At 38.6% G+C, this 11,599-nt stretch overlaps 1 protein-coding gene and 1 non-coding gene across 2 annotated transcripts; both read left to right on the forward strand.

The window, feature by feature from the left end:
- The first annotated feature begins 2,220 nt into the window (after positions 1-2,220).
- Positions 2,221-2,269, forward strand: LOC149990249 (small nucleolar RNA SNORD48). Its single transcript, XR_016508878.1, has one exon. It is a non-coding gene; the product is annotated as a small nucleolar RNA SNORD48 (small nucleolar RNA).
- A 6,736-nt stretch (positions 2,270-9,005) lies between these two features.
- LOC149990250 (heat shock transcription factor, Y-linked-like) lies at positions 9,006-10,884 on the forward strand. The gene is made up of 2 exons (XM_090265505.1): positions 9,006-9,518; positions 10,195-10,884. Exons 1-2 carry the CDS (start codon positions 9,006-9,008, stop codon positions 10,882-10,884), a joined length of 1,203 nt encoding a protein of 400 aa, XP_090121631.1.
- Positions 10,885-11,599: the final 715 nt, after the last annotated feature.

Here is an 11,599-nt window from a genome sequence, read left to right on the forward strand (position 1 = left end):
CACTTTCCTCCCCAGAGCCTCTCCCCTAGTCTGGAGCTCTGCAGAGGCTTTCCCATGTGGGCTCTTCTCCTTGCCCCAAAACTGTCTCTATTCTGAGCTACAGCTTCCGCTGGCTTCCCTGTCTATAGGCCTGCGTGCTCTATCTCCCCACCCCCCCAGCCCCAGCACTTTGTTCTGCAGGATTCTAGTGTGGTCGGTCAGTGCAGCGCTCTCCTACCCAGGAGTTCTCCCCCAGTCTGGAGCTCCGCAGCAGCCTTTCCCTGTGGGCCCTTCTCCCCACCCTAAAACCGTCTCCACTCCAGAACCACCGCCTCTGCTCTCTTCCGTACTTACACACCCTGCACGTCCTATTTCTCTCCTAGCCCCAAACCCGCCTTTTGTTCTGTGGGATTCTAGCGCAATTGCTCAGTTCTCCCCTGGTCCGGAGTTCCACAGCAACTTTTCTGTGCAGCCGGTCTCCTTGCCCCAAACCTGTCTCTTTGTTCTGTAGGGCCCTAGCTCTAGTGCTGAGTGCGCCCAGAGTGCCGAGCTTTCGGTCGGAGGTTGCAGCTGAGGAGGTTTCCCTCTAGATTCAGATCACACAATTTCTCCCAGTCCTGCTTGTTCACTGTTCTCTCCCTCCTCTGGCTTTTTCGGCCAAGTCCTCTCCCTAACTCCCTACAAGAATTCACTTATCAGTGTGCCCCTAGCAGGGGGAGCCTCCAAGGAGCTCTAGGCTAGTGAGCTCTCCAGCTTGTTACTGCAGATGCACTGAGTCTTGGAATGACTCAGCCTGCAGTGTGTGGTAAACCACTCCACCCCCCTCCACGCTGCTCCCACGCTCTCCTCCCTGTTCACGCTATCGGAGATCCACACTCACTCAGTCACTCCTCTCCGCATTCGTTCCTGGAGTCTCTCCTTAACAGGAGCGAGCTGAGAACACAGTCCCTACTTCGCAGCCATCTTTCCCTCTCTCAAAGTCATTTCTGTACACCAACAATAAACCATCAGAGACAGAATCTAAAAGAAAAATTCCACTTACCATAGCAACAATAAAAATAAAGTGTCTAGAAATAAACTTAACCTAGGAGGTAAAAGATCTGTACTCAGAAAACTACATAACTCTGAAGAAAGAAATTAAGGAAGGTATAAATAAAGAGAAACATGTACCCTGTTAATGGATGTGAATAATCAACATCATTGAAATGTCCATACTACCCAAAGCAATTTATGGATTCAATGCAATCTCTATTAAAATACCAAAGACATATTTCTCAGACCTAGAAGAAATACTTCAAAAATTTATTAGAACCGAAAAAAAGAGCCTGAGGAGCCACAACAATCTTGAGGAAGACGAACACAGCAGGAGAAATCACAATACCTGGTATCAAACTATACTACAAGGCCATGGTAATCAAAACAGTCTGGTACTGGCATAACAACAGACATATAGACCAATGGAACAAGACAGAGAGCCCAGAAATAAACCCAGGCCTATATGGTCAACTAATATTTGACAAAGGGTGAAGGAACATAAAATGCAGTGAGAAGAGCCTCTCAACAAATGGTGTTGCGAGAACTGGACAGGGACATGCAAAAAAAAGAAACTAGACCACCAACTTACACCGTATACCAGAGTAAACTCAAAATGGATCAAAGACTTAAATATAAGCTGCGGCACCATAAAAGTCCTAGAAGAAAACATAGGCAGGAACATTTCAGATATCCCACGAAGCAATATTTTCACTGATATATCTCCTAAGCAAGGGAAATAAAGGAAAGAATAAACAATTGGGACTACATCAAACTAAAGAGTTTCTGCTCAGCAAAAGAAAACTTCAGCAAGTTGAAAAGGGAACCAACCATATGGGAAAATATATTTTCCAATGATACCTCAGACAAGGGATTGATCTCCAAAATATATAAAGAACTTATATGACTCAACACCAAGAGGACAAACAACCCAAACCCAGTTAAAAAATTGGCAAAGGACCTGAACAAACATTTATCCAAAAAGGACATACAGAAGGTTCATAGACATATGAAAGGATGCTCAACATCACTATCCATCTGAGAGATGCAAATAAAAACCACAATGAGACAGCACCTCACACCAGTCAGAACGGCCATCATCAACAAATCAACAAACAACATGTTCTGGAGAGGATGCGGAGAAAAGGGAACCCTCATGTAATGCTGGTGGGAATGCAAACTGGTGCAGCCGCTATGAAAACAGTTCGGGGTGATGATGACTCCCGGTGATTCTCAGTGTCTCGCTGATGCCATAACCGCAAAAAAAGAAAGAAAAAAAAAAAAAAACAGGTTCAGAATTTCCTCAAAAAACTAAAAATGGAACTGCGTTTTGAACCAACAATTCCATTGCTAGGACTATATCCAAAGAATCCTGAAATACCAATTCAAAAGAATCTATGCACCCCTATGTTCATAGCAGCATGATTTACAATAACCAAGTGCTGGAAACAACCTAAGTGCCCATCTGTAGATGAGTAGATCCAAAAACTGTGGTACATTTACACAATGGAGTACTCGGTACCAGAAAGAAAGAAGGAACTCCTCTCTTTTGCAACTACATGGATGGAACTAGAGATAATTATGCTTAGCGAAATAAGTCAGACAATGAAAGAAAAATACCTTATGCTATCACCTGTTACAGGACACTAATGAACAACACAAATAAATTAGCAAAATAGAGCCAGAGGTATGTAAACAAAGTGTAGACTAAAAATGACAAGGGGGGAGGGGGGGACAAGGGGAAAAGAAGGGGAAGTGTCTAGTTAAAGAACATGTATAAATGACCTATGGACATGGACCACTGGGTGGAGACTGTTGGCGAAAGGGTGGACAGGGTACGGGGAAGCCATAGGAAAAAAAAAAAGTGGGACAAATGTAATAAAAAAAGAAACTTTTTTAGCGGGGGGCGGGGGAGTATAAAAAAGAAAATACAAAAAATGCAAATGCACTTCTAGTGAATATTAGAAAAACAAAAAGTATCCTTCATGCTGTATATTTTCTGTAGAATCCTAAAACACCAACTTAAAAGTACCTACGCACCCCTATCTTTATAGCAGCACTAGTCACAAAAGCCAAGCACTGAAAACAGGCTAAGTGCCCATCTGGAGAGGATTGGAGTAAAAAACTGATACATTTACACAATGAAATACGAGGCACCAAAAAAGAAGGAACTCCTACCATTTTCATCGGATGGGTGGAACTAGAGAGATTATCCTTAGCTAAATAAGCCAGACAGTGAAATACAAATACCATAAGATATAACCTAGTACAGGAAACTAATAAACAATGAAAACAAATGAGCAAAATTGAATCAGAGGCATGTAAACGAAAAGCAGACTAACAGTGACCAAGGGGGAGGGGGAAAGGGAGAGAATGGTGGTAAGTAGGGGAAGGGTCTAGTCAAGGAACTAGTATAAATGACCCATGAACATGGACAACGAGATGGGCATTTCCTTTAGGAGAAGGGTTGGACTGGTTGGAATGGAGAAATGAGGGAAACAATGGGACAACTGTAATAGAAAAACAATAAATATTTGAAAAAGACAAAACAGCCCACGGTTGGAAAGAAAGGAGAAATCCTCAGAAAAGAGCTAAATGAAATTCAGGCAAGCAATATTTCAGATATAGATTTCAAAATAATGGTTACAAGTATGATCAAGGAACTCCTCAGTGAATACTACAAGGAACTTAGTAGAAATTACAGCAGCATGAAAAGGGATACAGAAACTATGAATATGCACCAGAAGGAAATACAGAACACAATATCTGAAAGGAAAAACACACCAGAAGGAATTAAACGCAGTCTAGATCAAGGAGAGGAGCAAATCAGCAAACTGGATGATGAAGGCGAAAGAAATCATCAGTCAGAGCAACAATAACAACAGAAGACTAAAAACAATTAGGATAATTTAAGGAGGCTTCGGGACAACATGAAATGTATCAACATTCACATCTTAGGAATATCAGCAGGAGAAGAAAAGGAGCAAGAGTTATAAAATGAATTTGAGAAAAATGACAGAAACCTTTTCTAATTTTATGATGGAAGAAAATTACACAAGTTCAAGGATCACAGAGAATTTCAATCAAGGTGAACCCAGGGAACTCTACTTCAAGAGATATCATACTTTAAATGGGAAACGAAAAATTAAGAGAGAATCCAAAAGACAACAAGGGAGAAACAGCTAGTGAATACAAGGAAGTTTTAAAAACACTATAAGCTGATTTCTCAATATAAACACGACTAACCAGGAGAGAATTACATGAAATATTCCGGGTAATGAGAAGCAAGAACCTACAGCCAAGGCTACTACATCCAGCTAGGCTTTCATACAAAAACGAAGGTGTAATAAAAGTTTTCCAGACAGAGAAGGCAGAAAAAGATATCTCCACGTATCCAACAGTGCAGAAGATGTTCAAAAGGCGGCTGGAAGAAGTAGAAGCAGAGGCAGAAGAAGAAGGAAACAGAGAAGGAGAAGGAAATGGGAGAAGAAGATGAAGAAGGCAGAAAAAGAAGAAGAAGAAGGAGAAGAAGAAAAAGAAGAAGAAGAAGAAGAAGAAGAAGAAGAAAGAAGAAGAAGAAGAAGAAGAAGAAGAAGAAGAAGAAGAAGAAGGAGGAGGAGGAGGAGGAGGAGGAGGAGGAGGAGGAGGAGGAGGAGGAGGAGGAGGAAGAGGAGGAGGAGGAGGAGGAAGAGGAGGAGGAGGAGGAGGAGGAAGAGGAGGAGGAGGAGGAGGAGGAGAAGAAGAAGAAGAAGAAGGAGGAGGAGGAGGAGGAGGAGGAAGAGGAGGAGGAGGAGGAGGAGAAGAAGAAGAAGAAGGAGGAGGAGGAGGAGGAGGAGGAGGAGGAAGAGGAGGAGTAGAAGGAGAAGAAGAAGGAGAAGAAGAAAGAAAAAATGGAAGAAGAGGAAAGGAAGAGGAATAAGGAGTGGGACAAAAAAGGAAAAGGAGAATAAAAAAGGAAAAAGAAGGAGAGAGAGAGAGCAAGGTGTGAAAAATAGCAGTGCATAAGTACCTATCAATAATAATCTTAGACAAATGGTTTAAATGTTCCAAAGACATAAGGTAGCTGAAAGGATAAGAGAACATTACCCATACATATGCTATCTACAGGAGACTCACATCAGAAAACAAGAGCTACACACTTTGAAAGTGAAAGGATGCAACACATATACCAAGCAAAGAAACATGAAAAGGAGCTGAAGTAGAATTTATATCAGACAAAACAAACTTCAGAACAGAAGCCATGTGAAGGGACAAGGAAGATCACTACATAATACTTAAAGGAGTAGTTCAACAAAAGGGTATAACCCTTTTAAAAATATATGCTCCCAGTGCAGGAGCACTAAAATATATGAAGAAAATCTTGGAGGGCTTTCAGGAAAATATTGATATCAACACAGTCCTGCTTGGGGATGTTAACACCCTACTTCCCACAGAATAAATATCCCAAACAAAGAATCAACAAGGATAGTGTAGCATTGAATGGCACTCTCGATCAAATGGACTTTATTGATAAACGCAGAAACTGTCACCCCAAAGAAACAAAGTGCACATTCTTTGAAAATGCACATGGAATATTATCAAAGATAACCACATGGTAGGATACAAAACAAGCCTCAACAAATTCAAGACAACTGGAATCATAGCAAGCATATGCTCAGATCACAATAGATTAAAAGTAGAAATAAACCTCAAGGAAAAAAGTCAAAAATATTCAAATAAATGGACACTGAATTACATGTCATTTAGTACTGAAAGGATCAACAATGAGATAAAGAAAGAAATGAAAAAGTATCTGAAAACAAATGAAAATGAATGCTCAACAACCCAAAACCTATGGGACACAGCAAAGACAGCCCCCAAAAGAAAGTTCAAGCAACAAAGGCATACCAAAAGATTTTACGAATCCCAAGTAACCAACCTAACCCTACTGCTACAAGTGCTAGAAGAACAACGCCAAAAAAATGCAAGAGTTAGTATAAGAAAGAAAATAAGATCAGGGCAGAATTAAATGACATGGAGATTAAAAGAATAATTCAAAGGATCTCAGCAACCAGGATCTGGTGCTTTGAAAACATTTAAAAAGTTGAAAAGCTTTTAACCACACGCATCAAGAAAAAAAAAGAGAGAGGACTCCCTAAAAATAAAATTAGAAATGAAAAAGGAGGAGCTACCATCAATACCACCGAAATACAAAGGGGTGTAAGAATTTACTATGAAAAACTATGTGCCAAGAAATTGGACAAACTGGGAGAAATGGACAAATTCCTAGAAACATAAGCTTTCAAAACTGATTCAAGAAGAACCAGAAAGCATGAATAGACCAATAACAACCAGGAAAAACAGTAATCAAAAAACTTCAGGCACACAAAGGCTCCAGCTGGATGTCTTTACAGATGAATTACCTCCCATCCTTTTCAAACTATTCCAAAAAATCCAAGAACAGGTAATGCTCCCAAACTCTTTCTATGAGGCCAATATCATCCTATTTCCTAAACCAGGTCAAGACACACGAAGAAAGAAAATTACAGGCCAATATCGCTGATGAACATAGATACAAAAATCTTCAATAAATTATTGACAAAGCAGATCCAGCAATACATTAAAAAGGTCGCTTACCATAATCAAGTGGCATTCATCTCAGGGTTGCAAGAATGATACAATATTTGCAAATCATAAACATAGTACACCACATAAAAAAAATGAAGGACAAAATGACAGAAAAGTATCAATAAATGCAGAAAAAGCACTTCACAAAATGCATCACCCATTTATGATAAAATCACTACACAGAATGAAGTTAGAAGGAGCACACCACAACATAATAAGAGCCATACATGAGAAACTTAAAGCCAACATTATACTCAATGGGCAAAAACTGAAAGCCTTCCCCTTAAAAAACAAGACAAAGGTGTTCACTTTACTGCTCTTATTGAGAATAGTACTGGAAGTTCTAGTCACTGTGGTGAGACAAGAAAAAAAAATTAATAAAAGACATCAACTTGGAAAGGAGGAAGTAAAATCGTCATTATTTATAGGTGATCAGATACTGTACAAAGAAATCCCTATAGGCTCCACCAAAAGACTACTTGACGGAGTAAGTGAACATGGCAAGATACAAAGTCATTATTCAGAAGTCAAAGGCAATTTTGTACATCAACAATAAAATCTCAGGCCAAATGGTTGGGAAAAGTCCATTAATTAAAGCAACAGAAGAAATCAGGTACACAGCGATGCCTTAAACAAAAATGTGAATGCCTCTACTGGGAAAACTAAAGAACACTATAAAAAGATATGAAGGAAGCTATAAGTAAATGGAAGCATATACCGTGCTCATGGATTGGAAAATTTAACATTATTAAAATTGCCATGCTGCCCAATGCAATCTATATGTTAATGCATTTGCTATTGAAATACCAATGACAGGTTTGTCAGATTTAGAATCCTTTAAAAAATGTATGTGAAACCAAAAATGACCTAGGAAAGCCTCAGCCATCTTGAAAGTAGGAGTGATCACAATACCTTTTATCAGACTATAGCACAAGGCCACTGTAATCAAAACAGTCGGGTACTGGCATAAGAACAGAGATATAGATCAATAACTGGGTGATTGTCTCAAAACATAGACAAATATTAAATCATTACACTGTACACCTGTAGCAATACAATGTGTCAATTACATCTCAGGTTTAATAAAGTAAAAGATAAACTGTCTCCTAAAATATGAAAAATATCTAAATAATTATTCGTTTCTCCTGCACATATTAAATACTTCCCAAAATGAGAATAGATGAAATATTATGACTCTTGTTACAGCCATGATCATATAGACCTTCTTATTCTAAATAAAACGTGCTATTTTTCAAACAAAGATCATTCTTATGCAATTCTAAGATTGCTCTACAAATATGTGCTGTTTCATAATAAAACCTCTATGCTATTGGACCAAGGATTATTCCACACAGTCTTTTTATATTAATACAATGATTCTTGCAGTAAAGCCATGTTTTGGGCACACATACAAATTTTTATATAGCAATGTATTATTACTTATCTCTCACTGTTTAAAACCTTTTGCCTTCTCTAGAAATCTTTCATAAGTGAATATTTATCAGCTATTTAAAGACATAGAGTTGGATTCATTTCACTAACATTGCTATAAGAAATGTTTAAGTACTGTTTCAAACAGAGACAACTTACATAAGGAATAGAAAAATGATTTTATATTTTGAAATCTAAGTATGTTATATTTTAGTCAGCAGTAACAGAAGCACGGCTTTTTAAAAATTGAGGTAAAATACACAGGCTATACAAATAAACATTTTAAACTATACTACTTAGTGGCTTTAGAATCTGGGTAATGTACACCATCAGCTCTCAAGTCCCTCCATCTTTTTGTATCTTTAAAGGAAGCCCCATAGTGCTTAAACAGTGTTTTACATTTTCCCCTATCCGCTCCCCTCATTGTCACAGATCTCCTTCCTGTCTCTATGGCTATGACCCCTTTTTCAAATACAGATTATCCACATATTTCAGTTTTAACTTACAGAACTTAAGGAAACCATTGTTTTGTTTTAATAACTTCTTTGTTCACTTACTGGTCCTTTGTAATGGCATTCATTTAGTAAGACTATGTATACAGAAAGGAGGGAATTACTTTTAGTTTAGGGACCAATAAGGTTTATGTATTTATGTTTTATTTCTAAAAAATCTATAGCAGTGAGATTCTGCAGATCTCATTTTTTGGCTACTAAATACAGAACTGGCCTATATTAAATATTAACTGAATAAAATTTCTGGAGTGAGAAGGAAACACTAGCTGAATGATACATTTAGTTGCTAGGAGACTAGTCATTTTGTGACATCACAGCTACTCAGGTTCAGAACCACTATGGTTTGAGCAGCTGACCCGTGTAGGCCTGTCAAGACAGCCTTTGAAACGGCAGTGTTCAAAATAATGCCGATGTCGAGAGCAGGTAAAGACAAAGTTATTTGAGATGGCACATATTTCTTCAGAATTTCAAGATGTTTCCCCTAAAGAAGGATCAACTGATTCAGAAACCTCCATTAGACCTGCCTTATGTGACCACACATACCCTGGGGACTTGGACTTGAGGTCTCTGATTGAAGAAATTGCATTTCAGGCTTTGTGTGAGGAAACCTTGATAAAAATACCCCATTCCACATTGTGTGTCTCCAAACCAGATGAAGACAATGATTTTCTCTCTACAACCTTTCCCAGAAAACTGTGGAAAATAGTTGAAAGTGATCAGTTTAAGTCTATTTGGTGGGACGAGAAGGGAACTTCCATAGTGATTAATGAAGAACTCTTCAAGAAAGAAGTTTTGGGAAGAAAGACTCCTTTCAGAATATTTAAGACTCATAATATGAAAAGTTTAGTTCGGCAGCTGAACCTTTATGGATTTCGTAAAGAGCGACATCAGTTTCAAAGATCTGCTTCTCTAGCTGGCTTTCTGGCAGAAGAAAAAGGAGTCTCAGTGTTAAACAAGGTATTTAGAAATTTTCACATACAACTTACATAGGAAATATATACCATTTCATTTTATAAAAAAGTATGCTCACTTATATGAGCTCAAGCTATATTTTAAAAATCACATAAAACACTGTTCACATACTTTTCTAACTTTCGGACTGTTTGGGAATCAACAGTCAAGCTTATAAGAAAAATTTCTCATAACATTGAACCTTCCCATTGAACTCTATTTAAATAAAGTTCTTGGAACCAATAGGGGATAGAGTCTCAGTTACTGGAAATACACGACACATTTTCAAATGTGACACATAACTAAATGTCTGTGCTTAATAAAAAACATTTACATATATCGACAGTATACCTCTCAGTTGCAGACGTTTTTGGAACCAGGGACCAGTTTCACAGCAGCAAAATTTTCCATGGATAGGTAGTTTCGGGGATTGTGGGGGTGGCCATGTGGTGGAAGAATCAGTGGGTGGAGTTCAGGGAGTACCGAATGCCATGTAGCCTGATTCCTAACAGCTGATGGGTGTCCTCATAGAAGCCTGGGGGTTGGGAACACCTGGACATGTATTGTTTGATCACTTTAACGTTATGTGATGAAACTGAAATCTTGTTTTATAGACCAGGTTTGTTACAGTCTTGTATCTTGGTTTGAAAGGTCAGCAATTAAGATTCTCCTTTGTTTTCAGTTACAGTCCTATCATAATCCCAATTTTAAACGAGGCTGTCCCCAACTATTAGTAAGAATGAAAAGAAGAATTGGGCTTAAAAATGCTTCTTCAGCATCTTCGTTAGTTCAAGATTTCAACAAGAAGCACTTTGGAGCAGAGGATCATGTGGATAATGACAATTATGGTTTTGTTGCTGAAATGAGTGGGCTAAGTGTATTTTCACATTCCACAAACTTAAGTGAGCCTCTACTAAGAAATCCTTCTACCAGCCAATTAATTGCTAAGACAACTTCACCCATCAGAAGTGATTGTGCTGCTCTACCATCTAGTTTATTTAGACCATCAGAACAACTTGTAATGAATCAATGTGCTACCTCAAAGCAGTTGACCACTGCCCCTGTGCATTCACATAGCAGCTCCACTCAGGAAGATACCCACAATTTTAATTCCATTACAACCACCACTGCTTCTCAGAACTACAATATTTCTCCCTTACGGGGAAGTTATCCTGAAAGAATGGTGGAGCCTTCTACTCTCGCAAACACATATCTTCATCCATCAATCAGTGATAGTCTTCCTACTAACCTGCAACCAGCAGGCAACCCATGCTTCCCAATGCCAATGAGAACTGATGCATCTGCTGCCTCTCTTTTAAGATCAGCTCCTCAACTACCTTCATTATATACATATCATCATAATTACAACTGATCTACCAAAGAACTACCGAAAGCAAAAATTAAAATTTATGTTGATATATATTATAAAAATGTATGCAACTCACTTTTCGAAAAATAAATTGAGAGGTTCACAGTTATGGTTTCATTGTCCTTATTTTTGAAGTAGTTAAGAGTAAAACGATGCTTTATTTCCGTGGTAGGATATTTAATAGTTTTTAATGTGTTTTTGGTCATTAACAAGGATATTTAACATACCCACCTCTAAGTAAATTATATGTAATTACTGTTTAAAAGGAAAATGAAAGTAAACAAACCAAAAAAAAAACAAAAAGGAACTGAATTTTCAAGAATTGTGAAATAGTCCAGGATAAATCAAATGAGGGCCTACATTAGTGGTTTGTCAGAGTGACCGTTGACAGGATCCATGGCTCTATGTGCATTTATTTCCCCAAGTCACCCTTATCTAAGAGATTTCCTTAGTTCACAAGAGCCATGCTATCTCACAGTGATTGGCCCCATGCCACTTTTGTCTAATTTCACATATATACGAGCCCCTGTTGTACGGGCCGGGTGGGTGAGTTAATTGCCACCTTTCCCATACTGGTGGTTTGGGCACCTCCACTAGTGTGAGAAGGTGTATTAGTGATTCCCTAAGGCAATAGTGAGACCCTGCTAGAGATAGGGGGCTCTCTAGAGAAAAGAAATGCCAGGGAGGGGGCTGGTGCTTGAGGGCTGACTAGTTCTCA

Source organism: Furipterus horrens, unplaced genomic scaffold (assembly GCF_987537825.1).
Source record: "Furipterus horrens unplaced genomic scaffold, mFurHor1.1.pri manual_scaffold_20, whole genome shotgun sequence".
Lineage (NCBI taxonomy): Eukaryota > Metazoa > Chordata > Mammalia > Chiroptera > Furipteridae > Furipterus > Furipterus horrens.

Bases quoted from the DNA above. Each gene is read 5' to 3' on its own strand.
- LOC149990250 (XM_090265505.1), top strand. From the start codon at position 9,006: ATGGCACATATTTCTTCAGAATTTCAAGATGTTTCCCCTAAAGAAGGA. The intron at 9,519-10,194 runs GTATTTAGAAAT...CTTTGTTTTCAG, and splicing joins GAGTCTCAGTGTTAAACAAG to TTACAGTCCTATCATAATCC.